Source organism: Chaetodon auriga, chromosome 11, assembly GCF_051107435.1.
Source record: "Chaetodon auriga isolate fChaAug3 chromosome 11, fChaAug3.hap1, whole genome shotgun sequence".
In the NCBI taxonomy this organism is placed as follows: Eukaryota; Metazoa; Chordata; class Actinopteri; order Chaetodontiformes; family Chaetodontidae; genus Chaetodon; species Chaetodon auriga.
The window spans coordinates 3792367-3815250 of record NC_135084.1 but is presented as its reverse complement, the minus strand read 5'-3'; the positions used below and the strand labels follow the sequence as shown (position 1 = coordinate 3815250).

Genomic DNA, 22884 nt, shown 5'->3' with positions numbered 1-22884 from the left:
CTGAAACAACATATGAAACAATGCTCAAATCAACTGTGCCACCCAAGCACAGAGTTCTCTTATATTATTTTAAACCTAAAGTCATTTAACCATGATCCTCTCTTGCTTGATGCATAAACCTAACTGAAATGTTCTTTGGCAGCCTTTATTTTGAAAGTGTAAGTGGATGTTGCATATAAATTTGGTGGAATAAGAGGACATTTTTTTCAAGCCTAGGTGACCACCATGGTCCAGAGAGTGTATTATATGTTTGCCATGATACCAGGTTGAATTATCCCATTTGGCCAGAGAATATTTTGGGATCCACCAGGAAAAGCTTGAGGAAGTAGTGAGAGGGGTGTCTGGCCTGCTTTGCCTTGCCTGCTAACACTGCAACCTGGACACAGGTAAGTTGCAGGTTAAGATCTGTGTCTTTCCGTGGTGGTTAAGATCTTTTTTGCTTCCCCTAAGTGCCTCTCTCTCTCTCTCTCTCTCTCTCTCTCTCTCTTCTTTATTGACTGTAGACACTGATATATTCATGTCCAGCATCTTGCCTTCTCTCTTCCTTTGCCCTCACCCCCTCACACACACACGCACGCACGCACGCACGCACGCACGCACGCACGCACGCACGCACGCACGCACACACACATGTTCCTATGTGCAACATGCTTGCTTGCCTTTATGCTTGCTGGAGTAGTTGCTTATGTTATACCTGCTTGTGTTTCAGTTGCAGTTGGACAGTAGATGTTTATTGATTGAAGGATTATTGGTTGTTGATTAGTATTACTATTCCACATTTAAAGAGCAGCTGTCTGTCAGGATCAGTATTTGGATTCAGCCTTTCACTGTTCATCTGATAGTAAACAGTAAACAACCCTTTTGTGTAACTGTATCCATGGTTGGTTATGGTGCCTGTTATTATTAATTCTTACTAATAATTTTATTGCTATTAATGCTGTTACAGGTAGCAATAACTATCCTTCATATCTGCTAATAACCAAACCGGCTCCTACCAGATCTCAACAAAGTACACACACAAAAAGAAAAAGAAAAAAAAAAGAAAAAGAAAAACACAGCATTGTTGAAAGTATTTTCTGTGATGGATAGATGACCATGTTTAATGTGCAGCACTCACTTCACAACACAATTTCAAGCCATATTCCTGCTTGTATTTCACCGATATGTCCAATAGACAAAAAACAAGATTTGAGTCAATTTCTCTCACTGCCCTTTCCCACTACCATCATAACAGGCAATATCCCAGTGATGCTTCTCCACAGTGAGGTGACATTAGGTTTTGTCAGATCTACTCTGCTGATATCGTTTTCTTACCAGCTGCGATTAGAATGTACGGATCCTTCATTAGTGTCAACAGCGGTGTCCCCTTCTGACTCTGTGAAGGACAAAGCCATAATAACAAAATTCTATGTCAAATGCAAACACAACTGTAACAGTACAGACCTCAGCAGAATCTGCTTTTGGAAAAAGCTTTTTTTTTTGCTTCTTTTGTAGTTTGCACAGACTCCAACATTACCATTATGACCCTCTTCCTATAGAACTAATCTAGGATTTGGATGTCATAACACGGATTGCATTCCTTAATAATAATAATACCTTTGGATACACAAACTGGGCAATGACGATATTATTCCCTTCCAGTAGGCAGCTACTGTATGTAATGTTACTAAAGTTACCTAACACACCTGTTAAACGTATCAGAACTGGCTAACAGTACTGGCTTAATTTGCAAAAACTATGAATAAATAATTAAAAAATATTTAAAATGTATGTAAAATTTCAGTCAGTTTTGTAGTAAACTGACTCAAAGCTCTGTAACATTTCTAAAATGAAAGTCAAAAAAAAAAGCAAATCTTTTAAGAACTGGCATGTTATTTGGAGTGAATGAAAAATCAAGCACATTACACATATGAAAATGAGAATTAGATTTCCCACTAAATGCAAGCAGAATAAAAGTGTGTGAGCCTAAGAATGGCAGTAGCTCTGTCCAGTGTGTGTGTGGGTAAAATTACCAACAGCGTGAAAAAATGTCTTTCCCCAAGGGGACAAATAAACTAACTGTTAGATTCTAATGCAGCTTGTTCCTAATTGAAGGACTATTGTGTCTTATTGCAAGTCTTTGAGGAACCTCATTAAAATGTCTAGGCAGGCTCCTGGATGGCATAAAAATGTCTGAGATGAAGGATATTGAAAAGGTGGAAGAATTTGCTAACAACCACAACAGATTCTCATGTAGGCTTTACATCCATTAGCAGTTGTGTTTGGTTGTTATCTCCTATCTCCTAATATATGACATCATGTGTAATCCTCAAAAGAAGTAACAGAGCATTCTTTCGCTGTTCTGAAGGAGTCATCAATCAGTGTTGGAAAAACTATCTAATGAGTTCACTGAAGCCTCTGTCAAGGGCTTTTCATTCTCTTTAGGCCTAATGATCCCATACGATTACCTGCCCCAACTATCTTACTATCACAATTACAGACATTTACATGTGCATGTAAATCACACCTTTCAATAATCCAGAATGTTTGACAACACAGTAAATTGAATTTTTTATTCTCACATATGAAATCACAATAAGTAAAATGGGTAACACGAAAGGGATGTACAGAAATCAGGAAATGCTATATCCATGTTAAACAAACAAAAATTTCTAAATCTTATATCATGTTTAAACAATGTCCATTGGACACTGACAAGGGGTTAAACGTGTGTTGCTACTATCATCTTCATAAAATACATTAAAAAAAAGTATGTAGTGTTCATATGTCTGCACTATTCAGTGTCTGTTTTAAAAATGCACAAGTGAGGTAACGAGTTCCTTTATTTTCATGCATTTAAGCACCATGCTGAGAAACAAGTAAAGCGAAGCAGACAAATGTGACATGGCTCTGCTATTAATACTCATTACACTACTTTTAAATAGCATTCTAATTGGCAGTTACTTCAGGCCTGTTGGTAGCCACAGTTAATGATACCCATCAACTCCACAGACAAATGATTACTGTCATGAACTACAGTTTACTTTGTAATTCAGGTTTTGTGTGTTTACACAGCTTCAGTAACAGAAACTTTTGCTTAAATAAATTAATTTTGGAATTCAAGGCTGGATCCTGAACATTTACTTGTCCCTGAATGATCTTGTTTGCTTGGGTGAATGTTAGACAAAGTACTTTCCACTAGTTTCAAGTTAAAGGTGCCGTCTACAGTAAGTGCACTCCATTTACCATTTACCAAAAGCCACTGATGTTTTGATGCATGTCATCCACCTTCTCTATTGTCTGCATATTTCCTGTATTTACTATCCAATTATGAAAAAAATGCCATAAAAATATCGTCTTTAAAATGTTCTGCAGCTGTAAAGGTCATCTTAATGAAGTGATAACCTTCAGGAAATTAATTATGAAGGCAAACCGACTCACCTCTGGTTCCACCTTGGTGGGCTGAAGGACAAAAAGCTGCAGAGCTGTAAAGACACACAGTCAGTCTACTTAACGTAAGCCTGATTTCTAAAAGAATAGATCTTATTTCAAAAATTGCTAAAATTATGTTTGACAATGTTGAGCTTGCACATTATTTTCACCATTCCTTCTACAGTAACTACTCTTATTTTGGATTTAAGAAGCAATTTAAATATACCTCCATCAAACACAGCCAGGAAAGCCAGAATAAGGAAAGGAGCTGTCTTCCCAGCAAACTCATACATCACACTGCCGAATGGGGGTCCAACTGTGGAGGACACACTGGATGGTCAGTTGTGGAGAGATCAACTTCATAATCATTGGTTACTGATGATTAGTTACTGCTGCTACAAGACAGCTCACATTACAACAGGGTTGTCAGGTTAGTTTAAAAACTTGCTGGAAAAAAAAACAGTTTTAAGTAAAAATCATGAATTGGCTCCATTCAGCTTCAATAATTTACACTTGCTTACACTTACTGGTTTTAGAATGATGACTTTGAGTCTTTGGTTATAGCTTTATGCTTTCTTTTTTGATGAGGTATTTATGCAAAGAGGCAGAAGCCAATATATGTAATTTACAGAGGCCTGGACAGTTTTTTTGTTTGACAATATGCTATGGCTGGAATGTTTTCCTTTCAGATAAAGCACACTAAATATCAATCTGTGGTTTCTGTGGTATAATTTATTTGCAAAAATATCTTAATAAAAATGTTAAGAAATATGTACTAGGTAGGTAGGTATACATACCTAACACTCCCAATGCCAGACCTCCTAGGGCGATTCCGATGGCATGACCTCTCTCCTCATCATCTGTGTACACACTAGCAAGCATTCCCATTCCTGAAAACACACAGATGCAGTACAAACAGCGCTTGTTCATATGAATGTTCAGGTAATTAGAGACTGTTGTGCCACTTCTTCACAGAGACCAGGCTTGGTCACAACATCCTAGATTAAGCAACTGCACTTGATGGGTGGACCATGTTCCAACAGAACACAAGACTCCAGTGAGAAGAGGGGAAACTGACTCAAATGTAGTGGACAGACAATTTTTCTCAGATGTCAAGTTTTTACTGTTAAGACACTGACCATACTACCTGCCCAGAGAATTCACCAGTGTTTGTGCTGCTGCTGCTGTTTACATTACTCCAGATTCCAAGAAGACACCCTCTTATGATGGGATCACACCAGTATCAACATTGCAGCTCACTGCTGCTCTGGATAAATACAATATTTATGATAGGTTTCAGTCAGGGTTTTGGAAACAGCCCTACTGGCAATGCCTTTCTGAGGGTTTCTAGTGATATTCTAATGTCCTCTGATGAATGCTCAGTGTTAGTACTTCCTGACCTCTGTTCTGCATTTGACACAGTAGACCAATCATATCCTTATTGGGCGGCTATGGCTCAGGAGGTAGAGCGGTCGTCCACTGATCAGGAGGTCGTGGTTTGATCCCTGGCACCAGCAGTCCACATGCCGAAGTATCCTTGGGCAAGATACCGAACCCCCAAAACTGCCCCCGATGCTGTGCCATCGGTGTGTGAATTCATATGTACATTGCTTTGGATAAAAGTGTCTGCCAAAATGACTAATTGCAATTATAATTGTATTGAGAGGTTATGATTGGGTGGACATATCAGGCAAAACATTAGACTAGTTTTCGTCCTATCTCTCTGACATAAGGTTCTCTGTCTCTGTTGGAGACTTTATGTGTGACTCCTCTCCGCTGCATTATGGTGTCCTACAGGGCACAGTTCTGGGGCCCCTGTTATTCTCTTTATTTGCTGCCCTTGGGATCATAAATAGATTTAATATTGCTTATCATTTAGTTGCAGAGAATATCCCAACCCGCTTTTCATTCAAGCCTTGTGATGCTTTTAAGTTATCTAGTGTCCTAGATTGTCTAACGCTAGAGGGGATGGATACTAAAAGATTTTTTGCAGCTCCATGCTGATAAGATGGCAGCGTTAGGTAGTAGTGGAGCTAGAAATAGTAGTGTTACTAGTTTAACTACATATCTAGTAACATGGTGGTAGCATCACTGTTTTCTGAACCAAATAGCTTTTCCGTAACTTAGCTCTTTTATTGGTCAAGTAGTGCAGTAGCATCCGCACAAGGTACATTTTCCCAAGCATTTCTGAAGCTCAAGTGCAGCCATATACCATATACTGTATTTGTACAGAGCTCTCTGCTGCGATCTAAAATAAAAATGCCAAGGATCAGTAAGTGAAGCCATTGCCATAGACGGACATGTCTGTGTAGTCAATAGCCACTTCCATATGATGATGACATCACGTACCAATCTTTAAACTGATGCATATGATGTCTTTGCTGTCAGGGAATACAGACATGTGAACTTGAGTTTACTTGATGGAAAAATGGCAGAGGGTGAAGACGAAGAGGAATTGATCCAGAGAGAGTCAGGATCTGTGACTGTGGTTTGAGTCGAGTTGTTGAATTTTTAGTTAATTTGTACTTTGTTATTAGACTTAGGTTGGTGGATTAACTGCTTCAGTTGCTATTGGACAGTGTGATGGCTCGTGGCAGGAATGATTTGTGACTGTGGAGCTGGAGCAGTCTATTGGAGAAGGAGCTCCGCTGTCTGTCCAAGAGGTGGTGAAGAGGATATTCAGGGTTATCCAAGATAGTTTGCAGCCAATAACAGAGCCGGTCTTCCTGATCAGTTTGTTCAGTCTGACGGTGTTGCCAGCTCCGATGCTGTTCCCCCAGCACACTGTAGCAAAGAAGAGGGCACTGGCAACAACAGACTGGTATCTCCAACATCTTGATGCACACATTGAATGATCTGAGCCTCCTCAGGAAATAGAGTCTGCTCATCCCCTTCTTATACACAGCGTCGATGTTAGTTTTCCAGTTCAGTCTGTTGTCGAGGTGCACTCCGAGGTATTTGTAATTCTCCACCACTGTGACGTCCTCCCCCAGAATGCACAGTGGTTGTGTGGTCGTCCTGTTCCTTCTGAAATCAAAAACCATCTCCTTGGTCTTGGCCACATTAAGCAGCAGGTGATTTCTACCAGACCATTACACAATTTCGTCTACCACTGTCCTGTACTCTTCCTCTCGTCCATCCTTTATACACCCCACCACAGTCCCCTGTGGTGCTCCTGTACTCCTTTCCACGGTCTCAGAGAGAACGTTGCCCAGTTGGAAAAATTGCGGTCTGTCTGACTGTAGTCAGTAATCCAGGAGATTGTGGGTGCGTCGAGTCCCATCACTCGCAGCTTCTCACCCAGGAGCAGTGGCTGAATATTATTAAATGCACTGGAGAAATCAAAGAAAGTGATCCTCATTGTGCTGCCACTATAATTCAGGAGGGAGCGAGCATGTTGCAGCAGGTGTATGATGGCATTGTCCACACCTAGATGGGGTTGGTAGGCGAACTGCAGAGGGTCCAGTGATGATTTCACCTGCGGTCGAAGGTTGGCCAGCACCTTCATCCTGAGTGATGTAAGGGCAATGGGTCGGTAGTCGTTGGGCCAGATGGAGATTTCTTCTTTGGAACAGGAACCACGCAGGATGTCTTTAGCAGCACCGTTGCGGATAGTGGGGGTGTGTGAAGGGGTGGGGGAATGTAGGGCCACTCCTGGCTGTGAGCTAAACCTGTTAAAAGTGGTTTAGCTCATTGGCCCTCACAAAGCTGCCAGCTGCTGGTCTGTCTTTTCCCTTGAGCTCCGTCTTTCATTCCTGTCCACACATCCTTCACTCTGCTCTGCTGGAGTTTGGCCTCCAGCTTCTTCCTGTAGGCATCTCTGCTCTGCCTCAGCTTCTTCCTCAGCTCGTGTTAAACACTCCTCAGTTCTTTCTTGTCTCCTGACCTGAAAGCTTTTTTCTTCTTGCTCAGCAGACTTTTCAGTTCACCGGTGATCCAGGGCTTGTTGTTGGGAAGCAGCATACAGTCCGGGTTGGCAGTATGGTCTGTTCACAGAATTTGATGTACTCTATGATACACTCTGTCAGGATGTTGATATCTTCCCCATGTGGCTCACACAACACATTCCAGGCTGTTGTCTCACAGCAGTCCTGCAGTGACTCATTACCCTCCTGAGTACACCTCCTCACTCTTCTCATGGACACTGGCTGCCTCTGGGCAAGAGGGACATACCGAGGTGGTAACAACACCAGGCTGTGATCAGCTCTGCCTAGGGGTGGAAGGGCAGTGGCACTGTATGCATCCTTGGCATTAGCATACAGTAAATCAAGTGTGGTGTTGTCTCTGGTGGGACAATTGACAAACTGATTGAAAGTTGGCAGTTTTGTCCAAAGTATTGTGGTTAAAGTCTACAGTAATGACTACAAACACATTTGGTTGCTGCATTTGTAGCTACTGTGGAGTGGATGACATCAAGCGCTGCTTCCCTGTCAGCCTTCGGAGGGATGTAAACAGTGATCACGATGGCGGATGTGAACTCCCAAGGCAAATAATAAGGCTGCATCCCCACAGCTAGTAGCTCAATGTCCGGACAACAGAAACCTTCCTTAACGGTAACATGTCCGGGATTACACCACTTCTCCTTCACCAACAGCTCAATCTCTCCTCCCTTCTTCTTACCGCTCTGAGCCACGTCTCTGTCCGCCTGCACACAGTTGAAGCCGGACACCTCCACGCTCCAGTCTGGGACGTCTGAATGCAACCACGACTCCGTGAAGGCCATTAGGCTGCACTGTCGGCATTCCCACTGAGTCCTGACCAGTGTGACAAGCTCATCCGTCTTAAGAGTGTAAAAAGTAACAATAAAATTGTAAAACTGTGCCTGACCATCGCGACACAGTTACCAAAAACACAGCTAAGGAATAGAAATTAAAAGAAATGGAGAAAACACACTAAATGAACAAAAATGAACAAAAATGAACAAAAACGAACAAAAACGAACGAAAACGACGGAGCTACTGCAACAGGCTGCCATCCAACACAGCGCCATCTTGCAAGAAAAATGTGCCATGCAAATGTGCCTGTGTGTAAATCAACCCATGCAAACACAGGTGCGAAAGTGTGCGTGCGCACACACACACACACACACACACACACACACACACAGTCATGTTTCCATCATTTTGGGGGACATTACATAGACTTACATTCATTTCTTGAAGACTTACAAACGGCTTTTTAATAAGACTATGTCTTTTTCTTTTCCCCTGAGCCAGTGTCCACCTTGACATCCAATAGGATGTCACGTTTTTACCTGAACCTAACCATAACCATAACTATAACCATAACCATAACCACTACTTGCCTAGCCCTAATTCTTACTCTAACCTAAACCTAACCTTAACACAAGTCTTGCATATTGTCCCTATAAGGAAGGCGAGTCCCCACAATGTGACTGTGTAAACAGATTGCTGTCCCTACAACATAAATAATGCAAACACACACACTCACACACAGATGAAGATACACACACTCTCTATACTTGCTTTTTGCTATTATGTGGAGCATGTTTTTTTTTTTTTTTTTGTTTTCTTTGTTGCCATATTGGTTTTCGAGCAGTGAAAGTATAATTTAATCACATGTTACAATGTAATTGTGTCCTGAAATCATGTTGTCAAACATGATGTCTTCTGACCATGATCTCACAGCAGTGATGATTCCTTAGGATACAGCAACAATTTTCACCTTTTCACCTGTTTTGGACACTCAATATTCATGATCCTGCCAAACAACTGACCATTTATGTATTACCAATAACAACACATTCTGCAGTGATGCCATCACAAGTTTTACCTAATGTATTGGAGTGAACAGGAATGATTTGATCTTGGACGCAGTGACCTCAAATTAATGTAGCCCAGGGGTCATAAAATGAGGGTGGTGGGGTGGGGGGTGGGGGGTGGGGGCAATGGCTCCTTCCCTACTTTTTACCCCCCTATCTCTGGCAGCCTTGCTTGGACCACACCCATTTCAGCCTTCATATTGATCTCAACTACATACATGACTATGTTTACTCAAACTTTCAAGGTACAAAGCCATCCCCCACCCCCATTAAGATCATATTTCCCTGCTTCTCCTTCCTACTTACTCCCAGCTCATTAAAATGGTCAAACCATCAGAAAAAACAGTTTAATAAGTGTGGACAGATGAAGATACAGCAGATCTACAGGACTGTTTTGAGTGCACAGAGTGGTACATGTTCACAGATGCCTCCATCCAAGAGTACCACATCTACTTTGAAGAATACACATCTTAAGTGACATCATACATCAGAAAATGTGTTGATGATGTGGTCATCAAAAGGGCAATAAAATATTTTTTCAGTCAGAATACCTGGATAAATAGAGAGGTGAGGCCATTATACACAAACAAAAAATTGGGTTAGGTGAGAAAGAAATAAAAAATAAAAAATACCAGCGAGACATCAGGAGAAACTGGAGAGAGACCTCAACACCAGCAACACAAAAGATATGTGGCAAATGATCCAGACCATCGCAGGCCACAAAAGCAGGGGTGCCCCATCCTGTGGCCACGTTGCCAGACAAATTTAAAACATTTTATGTTCACTTGATCACCTCAACAGAGAGTCAGCTGTCAAGTCAACCCTGCCTTCAGAAGACCTGACACTGTCAGCATCCACAGTGGATAAGAGAGAAACCCTGCTGAGAGTGAAGATGAATGAAGCTGCTGGGCCTGATAACATCCCTGGCTGTGAGCTAAGAACTTGTGCCAGTTAGCCAGTTGATGTAATTCATGACATTTTTAGCATATCACTGAGAGTTTTCCTTCCTGCTTCCACCACCGTCCCTGTACCTAAAAAGTCTTCAGTGTCTAGTCTAAACAAGTACCATCCTGTGGCACTCACCCCCATTCTGAAGAAGTGCTTTGAGAAACTGGTTCTACCCCAAATCAAAGACAGCATTTTGCTTTCAGAACCAACAGATTGACAGAAAATGCCACCTTGAAATTCACAACACCTACAACACAATATTATTTGTTGATTTCAGCACAGAATTCAAAATGCCCTCCATGAAACTGATTGACAAACTTAGCACTGTGGGCTCAAGAACCACACTCTGGAAATGGATATTGGACTTCCTCACAAACAGACCCCATCCAGTTCAGACTGGTGGTAACACCTCCTTACTCTTGTGCTCAACACGGGGGCACCCCAGGGCTGTGTGCTCAGCTCTCTCCTGTCCCACATTAGCACCTCCCTACACTGACAGATCTCTGTTGTGAAATCTGCAGGGGACACCTCCATTATCAGCCAGATTTCAAAAAAACAATCAGAATTCATATCAAGAGGAAATCAGCAATCCTGCAAGGTGGTGCACAGAGAACAACCTACTGTTCAAAATCAACAAAATTGATTAATCCCCCAAACTCAACCATAAATAAAAAGATTTTGTGTGTGTGTGTGTGTGTGTGTGTGTGTGTGTGTGTGTGTGTAGCATCAAGTTACTTCAACTTGCATTTCGTTGTTTTCTCAGACTTACAACTCTACCACTCTAATTGGTGTGTGTCTGTCATCTTACAAACAACAGTATGCTAACATTAAGGTCCTGTGTGACAAAGAGTCTAAATCACTACTAAAGCAGACCCATCTTTAAACATTTCAGAAAGTGACTTGCCTCCCTCCTACAGTCTTTCCAATAGCTGGCAGGACTGGGGTGTTCACCCTTTGTCTGGCTTGACAACATTTCTGCTACAAACAACCCATAATGCAGCACTAATGTAAATTAACAGGCTCAGTCACACAAGAACAACAACACCAGAGACAGTACTTATTGTATGTCTGTTGTGAATTCACATTGATGTATTCAGATGAGCTGAAAAGTTAATGCTTTAATGGATTGACTGGATATGAGCATTGCATCACAATAGAAAGAGGGAGGTCTTACCAGCCACAGATGAGCAGGAGGACCCCACACCTTGAAGTGATCTGGCCAGAAACAGCAGAGTGTAGCTCGATGAGAAGGCGAACACTTCACAACAGTGAGAACAGCAGAAATATAAGAAACATCAGGCATGATGCAAGCATTCTCATTTTCTGATAATGAAGACATGTTCGCTGAACTTACTGATGGTAGAGACGAACATGATACAGAAGCCAGCAAATATGGGAAGTTGGTATCCTATTCTAAAGGGACAAAGTGGAAAAAAAGGCAAACAAAATGCAATCATTATTTATATAGTAAGCATTTTATCAGTTTGACATGTCTATGCAAATATGCATGAAATAAATGGCTTCATTCCAGGTGACATTCATTATTTGCAATATTGTGAAAAAGAGAGATCTAAAAAAAATGTTAGAAGTTGTGGAGAACTGCTTATTATTTTAATGGTAATTGCTACAGCCAGAGAGGGGTGACATTGCTAAAGAATAACATGAGTGAAAGCTGTTAGTTTGGATGTATTGTTGCTACGATCATCAGAACATGTATGGAGGATGTAGATTGTCTCCAATTGTGTATGAGGTATATGTAGTACTACAAAATCATCATCTGAAAGCCAAAGCGCTAACAATAAACTCCACAGAAAAAACTGTCTTGTAACACCATCAATTCAAAGAATTTCTAGAAATTCTGCATTTGCATGACACATTTTTGCCAGTTACAATTGTTAGCCTGACATTTTAACCAGAAAACTGGAGGAGGGTGACAACATCTTTTTTCATTAAAAGGCTAAAAGCTGCCATGCACATCAGAGCTGTTGTATTCCCCCACAGATACCTGACATGCTTGACTTGCCTTGTATTGTCCTCTGTCAGGAGCGAAGGTGACTCAGAACCAGTAATGGGACTGTGTTCTTTGCCTCAATTACAGCATATCTGAGTGCCCATCTGAGACACTAAATACTGGCTTTGTTGTGAGAGCCAGTGATGTTGGTGCCACTCAACTTGCTCCAAAATGAAAAAAGTTAAAATAAAGGCCATCTTTTTTAAGAAAATCTAAAGAAAAAGTGTTAGTAAATACATATTTATATATATTTTGAAAAATGATCATTCAGCCAGTGTGTTCCACCTCATGTACATGGTAAAACTTCTTCCTCTGCCAGAAAAGGTTATTGTGTTTATTTAAGTAACTGGTACATCAAATGACAAGCCAAAGAAATCATTCAAGTGCAATGTGGAGAATTTACTAGAGTCTGTAAAAGATTTAAGAAAACTTGTCTTAATATTACTAGTGCTGCTAACCCAAGCCAGCAGAATTAGAATACACTGGTATAAACTGGACACTTTCACTTTCACTTTTTTTTAACCAACAGATCAAGCTGTAAACACAACATCTTACATATTATTAGCAAACACTTTCTTCCATTTTACCAATTCATTCATCCAGCAGTCAAATCAACATTCTTTTGAAATCATGTTTCTGGTCCTATATTGACTGTTCTTTGGTCTCCTCTGACTCATCTGAATTACAGTAAGAGTGCACTCAGTAGAGTGCAAATCTCCAAATGGCTAACAGTCAAGGTGGCAGAAAGGTAACAAAAAGGGAGATTAATGATTTCGTATTTGTATGGTCTGACTTTCATGGCTTATAACATAATAGATATGAAACTAGTCTGCAGATACTCCAGTCCAGGATATAGATACCCGTTTTTGAGCCATGACAAAGCCTGTAACAGACTGGGAAAGCCTTGTTTTTAGCCTTAGCCATAGTGCCTTTTGCTTCGTTGTGCCTCACGGAAACATGATTTCAAACTGAATTGGCCAGTTCAGAGGAGGGAAGAGCCAGTGTGTTTTTCTCAACAGATTATAGTCTCAGTAACTAATTCCATTATTTATGCCAGTCTGAGTGGTGACCATGTGAATTGTTTTTTTCTTTAATGGAGGTCTTTAAGGCTTTAGGACAAGTTTATTTTGGAAGGCATTTTCTTGAGTGACAAGTGTCACCGCCTGTAACACTCAGATATGTTAAGCTCAGTAACCCGTTCATAGAGCGGCTATCCATGCATGAAAAAGACAAATGCACATGCATGCACATACACATACAAACACACATAATCAGGAATTCCGCTCTGTTTGATTGAGTTGGATTAGATTTGTTGTAGCTGACATGGCATTACACAATCAAAACTGCATTAAAGTGACATGTTTACCATGTGCAGCATTCGATTTTCCTCCCTAGAACATGAAAATGGGGCCTGTTGCTGATCTTTCTCTTCAATTCATGTTGGATTTTGCCTTAGATAAGACCATAAATGCTATTCTGTATTGGCCGCTGGCTGGTCTTCATACACAAGAGGAAATCTGAACCACAGTTTGGGCCCCGGGCTATGAGGAAGCCTCTGTTGCCTAAGAGGAAACCTGTCATACTGTGATACTCTTGCTCCGTCATGTTATTTTGCTTTAAATGTAATAATTTCCTCTCAAATGTTTCTGCAATTGTATTAAATGCCTGATAAGACCATCATTTCATTTCCAAATAGTTATCCAGTTATCATTTTCAGCTTTTTAGCTATTAGCTTGCTCACCAAAAAACCTGCCTGCATAACACTGTCTCTGTTAGAATGGGGTCTTGTGAAAGCTGCTTGTTGGGCATGCAAACTCCTCAGAAGAGCGTAAACTTTATCCAAGCACATTTGTTCTTGCAGCTCATCCAGTTTAGCATGTTTGAAACTGTAATGATTCATGAGATTAGCCTTTTTCATCACCGTGTGTGCATTCCCATTAACTAACTTGCCTTTTTCTTCCAAAAAAATAAAAAATAAAAAATAAAAAATTTGCCCATTAGTGTTGGAAAGCACAACACTCTGCTTCTACATACCACTCAGAAAAATGTGTCAGTTTAATATTTTATGTTATTTTCTCTATTGCTGAGAAATAAGAAGTAGCTCTTTGGTATTTTGAATTAATCAACCATAGTTATGTCATCTAAAATTTTCAAAATACAAAAATGTTTGAACTTCTTCATCACCTGCATAGAAAATGATAAGATATATGACTTTAGCTGCTAAATGCTCCATTGTGTTCACTGACTTTCACTGACTGATGTTTGGTGCTGTTCAGGTACTGTACAGTTTATTGTACAGCTTATTACAGTTCTTTCACTCAAACAGCAAAAACAAGGGTCTAAGAAGGGTTGGCTAGTCTGATAACCAAAGCAATGACATAAATGAGGCTGAACGAGTTTTTAGAGCTGAGGGAGACTGCAGAATTAATTGGAGCTGTGAATTTGTTGCACCTTGCACATTCATCATTAATTCATCTATTGTTAATTCAAAAATATTGCCAGTGCATGAAGCTCTGAGAACACTTGAATGTAATGCTGGAATTCACATTATTCTCTATGCAGACAATTCCCTCTGCTCAATAAACTGCTAAGCACTATCCCTCCATAAATGAGGACATCCCACTATAGACTTGGTATTGTTCAATTTCATCAATATTGGTTCAATAATGTTCAAGTGAAGATAAATTTAGCCAAAAGAGTCAGAACAATGCTAGCAAAACAAGCCCATGTACACACATCCTGCTTTCAGGCCAGGATGTTAAAATGCTTTCCAAGTATTGAATTTAAAATCAGATAAAATGCCACCAGGCAGTTCTGCTGCCGGTCCCTCTTGTATTTGGCAGTCTTCTTGTTCTTGTTTTTTTTCTTCTTCCTTCCCATGCACGAAAATAAACAAAGGTTTTCACATAGGTCCAGTCCTACGCCAAGTTCTTCAACTGGCATTGTGGGTTAATATTCCTGATGGTGGCGCTACAGAAACCTTCTAAAATTGAAAACATTTGAAGATTTAGTTGATGCTTTGGGCTGGCAGCTATTATGAAGTTCATCACTCTGTTTTTCTTAAATCTGTAAAACTAATTAGTCTTTCACAAATGATCCAGCTAGATTTGTGAATTATCAAAAATTGGCCCCTGTGTATCAAAATGTTTTTTGTATACTGTAAATGCACACCGTAAATGCTCACTAAATAAATCTCCAGTGTTCATGAAAATAAATGACAAAATTTTGCTGACAGCATCTCCTGTATGTCTCATTTGTCTTCTTTCTCTTCCCTTTTTCATCTCCCTCCTCTTCCTTCTTCTTCTTCTTCTTTGTCCTCAAAATGCCTAAGCCTGACTTCCTGCTGTGCAGCAGCTATAATGTTAACTTTTTGACTGAATTTCTGTTGCTAAAACATAAATTTGAAAAAGGGAAACTCCAGAAACACACTACAGTACTGAGTCAACTTATGCACATACCAGTCTAGACTATATCTTTTTTGTCTTGTGGCACAATTTCACAAGAAGGTTCATTCCTGATTGATTTTTGATATCATTAATTACAATTAGAAAAAGTGAAGCTATGCATTTTACTTTTTATTATATTTTTATTGGTACTTCTGTTGCCAGCTCACGTTTGACCTGCTATCTTAAATTTCTTGTCATTTTACAGAATGCCGAGCTGACAGATTAATAGATTGGGAGAAATATAATCACAACTATTTAAAAATCGATTAATTGTCTAAATCAATTCTCAGGCACAAATTTCAAGCCTCAGACATTTGGTCCAAAACAAACAAAGAAAACAATCTGATGACATCAAAATAGACTCATCAATGAAAACATTGTTCACTGCAGCTCTAATGGGATGTGAAAAGGGAAAATTAGCTGGACATTTACTTCACCACTTAATGTTTTGCCAATTATCCCCTAAAATTTTTGGTTTCACCCCCTGATCTATCCTCACGTTGTCGCCTGTGTGTAGTTGGTAAATGAGAATGTAAACTGATTTATATGTTAGTTTAAAAGGCAAGATTTCTATTCATTATGTGACAACTAGGTGGATTTTGATTGCTTTAACAAATTTCTGGTTACACAAATTTCCAGGATGACATCACAAAGGCAATAGTCATGTTTCAGATTGCCTGTGAAAACCCTTAAATAGCTAATTCCACCGATTGTAAATGCTACATAACCAACACCTCCACACAGAAACAGAAACCTACCTATTTGTGAGTGGCCCTATGAAGGGGTTGGTAATCAGCTGTACGGTGGCTTTGGAGGCAAACAGCATTCCCACTTTGACATTCTCACTGACCAGTGTGTTGGTAGACTGGGGGCAGTCGGAGGAGTTCTGCGGAAGCTCCATAGCAGTGGGGGCTGTAGGGACCAGGTCAGTAGACCTGGCTGTGGTGTTGGAGCCCATAGACCTCACACTGTTGTCGTACAAGGACACGATGCTGTGGAAGGCTCCTCGAGAACCCTGGTCGGATAGCGTGTTGTTCTTCAACAGCACGTCTTTTGACTGATCCAGGCTGTACAGGTAGCTTGGAATGATGGGAACTGACAGGTATAAAGAGGCGAGAGGAGATTGATGCAATGGAATATGACACAACCATTGACTGATGCTCATTGGCATGATGCTAATCCAGATGTGGCTTCAACATATGTCAGTATGTATTGCACATATAGTGTAAACAACAGACTGCATTAACAAAGTGTTAGAGTCATTATTAAAGACCAAAATATTTCAAGATTGTTTGGTCTGCAAAAAGCTGCTACTCTTTTGTTGGTATTTTGGGGATCATTTCTGGCTTTATTAGAGAGATTTAAGTACACAAGGCAAGATCGACACAGGTCCCTGTCTGGATCTGAACCAGTGACGTCGCTGACAGATTTTTCAGTGATTCGGTCCGACATTACAGGCTGTGAAACAGGAACTGGTATTAAAAAGCATTCCTTTCGTCTTATTCAAGAACTAAATGTTAAGAAACATTGTGTTTTAAACAAATTAAACTATAACCATGTCAAAAATTTCTTCGACTATGTTCCAGAAACTGGCTGTGTTTCCTGACATGACAGTTGTGAAATACGGAACACATCAGTAAGGTGAATTTTGAAGTTCTCATGGTGTACACAGTCTTTCTGGCACACTGCTGCTCCGTCGTTACATTTGTCAGTTAAGGTGTTTGTAGATGTATGTAGATGAAGCATGATAGAAATTACTGAAGGAAAAACAAAAAACCTGCTGCAACACCCTTTAAACAAATGTTTGATGTGCTAGTCCTACAATTACTCTATATTAATCCTTTAGATTATAAAGTAACAGTGGACAGTAGAAGCCAAACAAAACTGTATGTTCATTTTACATTTTAGGTTTTGTTTGTGAAAGAAAGAAAGAATGAAATCAGACATTGTTCTTATGGCTTTATACTGACTGTTGATGTTGATGGTGCCAAATAAATAATGCAAACTCATATATGGAATTTGAAATATGGGCTATGAGCATCCATGCAATGAAACTGATTGTAGTATGGGTTAAATATTTGAGGCTGCATGCAATGAACCAATCTCAGTTTCTGTCTACAGGTTACTTTTGTAATAATACTGCATGAAGGTCTGCTTCATATTAGGTTTTTTTCTTTCTTTTCTTTTTTTTTTTTTTTTTTTGCTTTAATTCATGATCTTCTCTCCATAAAATCTGTTCTGCCAAAAAGCTGGAGGTCCGTGTGTGACAGAGGTGTGTAGCGAATGTCCGTGTGTTGTATGGACTATGTGATCAAGCAAAGATTTATTACTTGATTACAGAGCAGACAAAACGCTCTTCACAAAATTTTGAGAGAATTTTGTGCGTGTAAGAAAGCAACAGTGAACTGCTGATGCCGGTCTCAGTCATTAACTCTTCTTACACATTAAAACTAAGCCCATTCATCTGTCACCTTGAAATTCTATGAATGTATTCATTTATGATGCTGTTAAATATTTTGAAAATGGGATTTGAAGGGGATAATTGAAGACACAAATAAGGTATTTTAATGGATCAAGGGGTGGACCAAACCACTGTAATATATCACAATCACCTAATTTATTCATTTACTAATTTGAGGTAATCCTATTAAACATGGAATAAGCATCCTCATCATTAATTTGCACCTGAAATGCATCAGAACCCAAATGAAGCCCAAAGTCCAAACCCGAATAACACCATGAATCCCTTATAATCAGCTTCATTCGTTAATAAAAGGGTCTCAGGCAACTGAATTCAACTCCTTGTTTTAGGTGATGGAGTGAAATGTGTTTCCAGGGATATATTCAGAATAATTAAAGGTATTTTTTGATTGTTGCTGTTTGTGGTGTTAAATACCAATCTCTGGATGTGATGTGGATCAGGATGATCGGTGATACTTTACAAAGGAGCAAATGGAACAAATGACCGTCAGTATGTTCCAAGATTTACTGTAATATGTTACAATAGCCTTCCTTAAGTCTGGTCAGGTGGGCATGCACAATTTACTTGAGAGAGCAGCATTGGCGTATTAAGGTCTTTTTAATATGAACTCTTTGAAAGTGTCAGGTGGAGGGTTAATAGATGAAATAAGCTCACATATGATCTTTTTGTTTCCAGTCATTGTAATGGAGATCAATGTCTTATTAAAAGCTTTATCCAGTTCGGACCTGCCACTTGCGCTATACTTTACATATATAATATGGACCAACTCATCTTATCTTGCCAGTTTACTAAACGTGGAACAGGTGTGGACTGGATGTGAGGACTTTGGCACAGTTTAGGATTTAGTCCACAGAGAGCTCCACGAGAGCCTCATGGAGACAGGAGCAACAGGCTGCGCTGCAATCAAACACAACTGGACATATTTACATATTTGGACTGACAGTGAAGTGGACTGCCTGTTGCGCAAGAAAATAATAATAATAATAAGAGAACCAACAACTTTGCAGAGGAATAAGAGGTGAGAAAAGCAGGAGTACACCTACCGACTACAGTTAGCAGCATGTTATCCAGGAGCAGGGCGACGAAAACAATGAAGAGAATCAGCTTCCTCGACTGTCTCTCGTCTCTGAGCCATGTTAACAAATTAAACTGCCGAAGCGCATCAAATCTCCCCATGGCGTTAGTCCCGAAAAGAACAAGACAATAGAAAACAGACGGATGATAAGTCCTCCTGGAGACAGACAAGTGGCACAGATGGGTTATAGTAACTTCAAAAAATCCTCTCAGCCTATGTGGAACAGTTGATAAGTTAGAAATAAGAGATGGCGCGTGTGAAAGTGCAGAGCTCTTACCTGCGGTGCGCAGCAGCAGCAGCACTGCTGGGAGGACCAGACGCTCTTTCTACTGCCTGGCCCCGCTGCTGACGTCACTCCTCTCACACCTACCTATAAGCCCCAAACACTCAAACCAGAGCTACAATAACGCAAACCCAACAAAAGAGCCCACAGAGTGCACAGGATGGCAGGCAGCACACCCAAAACCTGCCACAGCAGAGATCAGTCCTGACCTGATGCCTTGGACTACAGTCAACTGATCTCTTTCCATACACGTTTCATTCATGATTTACCACCTGCTGGAGGGTCTGTGCTCTCACTCTGTGTTCATAAACAACAGTGCAAAACACAAACGTCATTGCTTCTTTACTGACAAAACTGTGCAGCACATCAGTTATTCATATGCTTCCATTAAAATGTTGCTGAAAATCTGCAAGAAATGACAAATGTTTTTTGTTCATTTTCATACAGATATTAAAGAATAATTAAAATCCCTGTCAATCCAGCAGGTTTACTTCAAGTGATCAAATCTACATTACAACAATACATTTCTGTGTTTTTCAACTAAACACAGTTGAAAATTAAAATGTCATTTATTTTGGTATTTGAGGTGAAATGTGCATGGAATTAGTGACATTAAGGGTAAAGCGGCTGAACCTGAAGCATGACAAAAAGTCCAAACCTAAATGTTTGATTAAGGACTTTAACAGTTTATGTCAAAGTTGTCTTAATGTTTTTTTGTTTTTTTTTTGGTCCTTGGGAAAAACTCAACAATACGTGTGTCAAATTCAACACAGTCCTATTAACTTCATCCATCAGACATGGAGCAACACAAGCGCTCACTGGGAGTCATTTTTCGCCTAACATGTCAAACGTTAAAGAAAAATTATTTTTTTATTACAATTTGACTTTTATTCATTGCTTCTATTGGTTGCAGTAACGTCATGCTGATCAAGGTAACTTTGGGACATAATGCTGAAAAGTAAATGCACCTGTAATGTTGTAACAGTCCGACACTGTCATGTAAGCCGTGCATATGCATGGTTTTTCACTCCAATGTGGGCTTAGAATATTAGGTTAAAGTTGCACCAGGAAGTCAGTGTGTAAACTTTGATTTCTGATCATCAAAGTGTTCATGTTTCTTGCCCCAGCTGACCCAGTTTAAGTGATGTTGCCACATTCAAAGATCTCAACAATAAGTTTACAAAAGTACAAAAATGAAAGTATTAAAGTGTGGTTTTCTTTAAAGTCAAATGTTCACTGTTTAAAAGTCACCTGTGTTCTGGTGTGGCGTTCCTGCTGCAGAGCAGAGGCCATTGACTCACTTACATACTATAGGCAAGTAACTGGGAAGTATAGGGGAGCTTAAAGATCATTCATACCCGAATGTGTGCTCTTCAGTTTTAATCTGTTTGAAATGATACAGACCAAAGCATATATATAGTGGATTAAATTGTTCTGTTACTTTCTTGTGCTCATTGTCCGGACAGACAGGTATCAATGTGTCCCCGTTTTGTTTCGTGGCCTGGTCAGTCATCTCAGTTTCTGACTTGGACTTGCGCTCACAGCAGGCTGCAGGGAGCTGCATGAGTGGCGGAGCAGACAAGGATTTCTGAAGCTGACTGAAAGTGAAAACTGAAAGTTTTGATACCATCCAAATGGTGACATCTACTGGGGAACCTGTGGTAAGACATTTGTGTGGAGGGATTCAATTCAAGACCTTATGGGTTAGAATGTAATATTGAGAATTTGTCCAGTGGAAGTTTAGAATTAAATATGGATCACCTTTAAGCAGAGTCTGCAGCTCTGCTCTTACAGTAAATACTGTGGTAGACTGAGTAGCAGTATCCACCTGAATGACAGGACACTGACACATGAGGTGCAAATTATGGCTCACTTTGCTGCTTCAGATTGTTTTTGTTGATGTATTCAGCTCAGAGTTTGTTGGCTAGGTAGTCCATTTATTCCATTTATTGTTTTTCTAAGCCAAGCGGTCACATCACTGTCCACACATAAGGAGACAACATACACTGGTTGGAGACCACATCCTTCCTTCCATCCTTCATGACTCTGTGATGTGTTGCAGTGATGTGGTGTCTCTACTTCAGTTCTGGTTCCAGCTGTTACGTTCACTGTGAAACTGGACCTATCGTCAGCTTTTATTCAAGCAGGAAGTAGTGTGCTGTACATCATGGAGTCACCATAGAGGGAGGCACCAATGCTGAAAACTACAGATTTGAAAACTATTCATTTACTTGCAAAGCAATGGAAAATCAAGGCAATTCATGGATTTAAGGGACACCAAGGGATTAAGACATGCCCTCTGTATGTTTTTGAATGTGTTTAAGGATATTTTTCAACATTGTTTGTGTTTGCATTTAGGCCATTATATTAATTTCAAATTTAAAATTACATTGCCTGTTTTGGGGCTGAAAGTAACTGTTTTTGAAATGCATATTGGCTCATTTGCCTTGAAAATGACAAAATAACATGAAAAAGGTTTTAGACAACAAAGCACATTTTAGTATTTAGGCCTAAAAATGCAGCAGATCATTTTGTCCCAATGACACTGGTGTCATAAATGAAATTTTTTGTCTAATTATCTGTGCTTGATTTGATGGATTTATTTATTTTTTTTAAACCCTGAAAGCTTCCCAAACACTTTGGTGGCAAACATTTCTTCCTTCTTCTACCAATAAAGCAGATGTGAATTTGAGAGTGAGAGGATGAGAGACTGTTGGAATGCAACAGTGAAAGGCCGTCAGGGTTCAGACTGTTACCTGTAGAAACACAGTGTAGCAGTAACTGCGAGTGTTCACTCTCACTTCTTTGTGGTTTTACAGCAGCACCATCTTGTGCTCTGGTAACGCTACTGCTGCAGAGTTGCTCAACAATCAACATTTTTTTTCAATTCAAAGGGCTTTACTGGAAATGAAACAACAAAAAAAGATGTTGTCCAAATATTTAGACACAATAACAATAATATGAACATTAATATGCTAAGTATAACATAAAGATTTACATATTTAATCAGATATGTACTGTATGTGCATGTATGTGTGTGAATGCAGGTGAGTGATCTCACCTGTCCAACAGTGTCCACATATTCTGTTTTCTTCTGGTTGCTGCTCAGTAGCTACCCACTGCTCCTAATGCTGAGGATGAGTTAAATGCAGAGAATGAATTTCCCTGCGGGCGTCAATAAAGGATAACTTATTTTTTGTGTCTTCCTTTTTCGATTGCCAGTTTGTGTCCCCTGAGTCTGTGCTTGGTTAGGATCTGTTTCTGCTTTCTGTCTCACAGTGGAGAGATATTCGGCCAATTCGCGGTTCTCTTTAATGCCAGATAACATTCTAATCAGATTTAGAATTTAGTTTCTTCTTTCCAGTGTTTCTTTATGTTGCATTATCATTTGGCTCGCTATGATTGGTGTTTAGAAAGCAGAGTTGCTGTGAGACTGGTCAGCTCTG

General features: G+C 39.9%; 1 protein-coding gene across 1 annotated transcript in view; it reads right to left on the bottom strand.

Annotated features, from left to right (window-relative positions):
• Positions 1 to 19476, bottom strand: part of slc18a2 (solute carrier family 18 member 2) — a 37450-nt gene extending 17974 nt beyond the window's left edge. Inside the window, exons 1-9 of the mRNA XM_076742559.1 lie at positions 19433 to 19476; positions 19124 to 19311; positions 16357 to 16693; positions 11496 to 11554; positions 11316 to 11399; positions 4209 to 4301; positions 3638 to 3727; positions 3421 to 3464; positions 1315 to 1375 (exon numbers count right to left, since the gene is read on the bottom strand). Coding sequence (XP_076598674.1) covers positions 1315 to 1375; positions 3421 to 3464; positions 3638 to 3727; positions 4209 to 4301; positions 11316 to 11399; positions 11496 to 11554; positions 16357 to 16693; positions 19124 to 19256 — 901 coding nt within the window. The 5' untranslated portion in view covers positions 19257 to 19311; positions 19433 to 19476. The remainder of the gene's footprint in view (positions 1 to 1314; positions 1376 to 3420; positions 3465 to 3637; positions 3728 to 4208; positions 4302 to 11315; positions 11400 to 11495; positions 11555 to 16356; positions 16694 to 19123; positions 19312 to 19432) is intronic.
• Positions 19477 to 22884: the final 3408 nt, after the last annotated feature.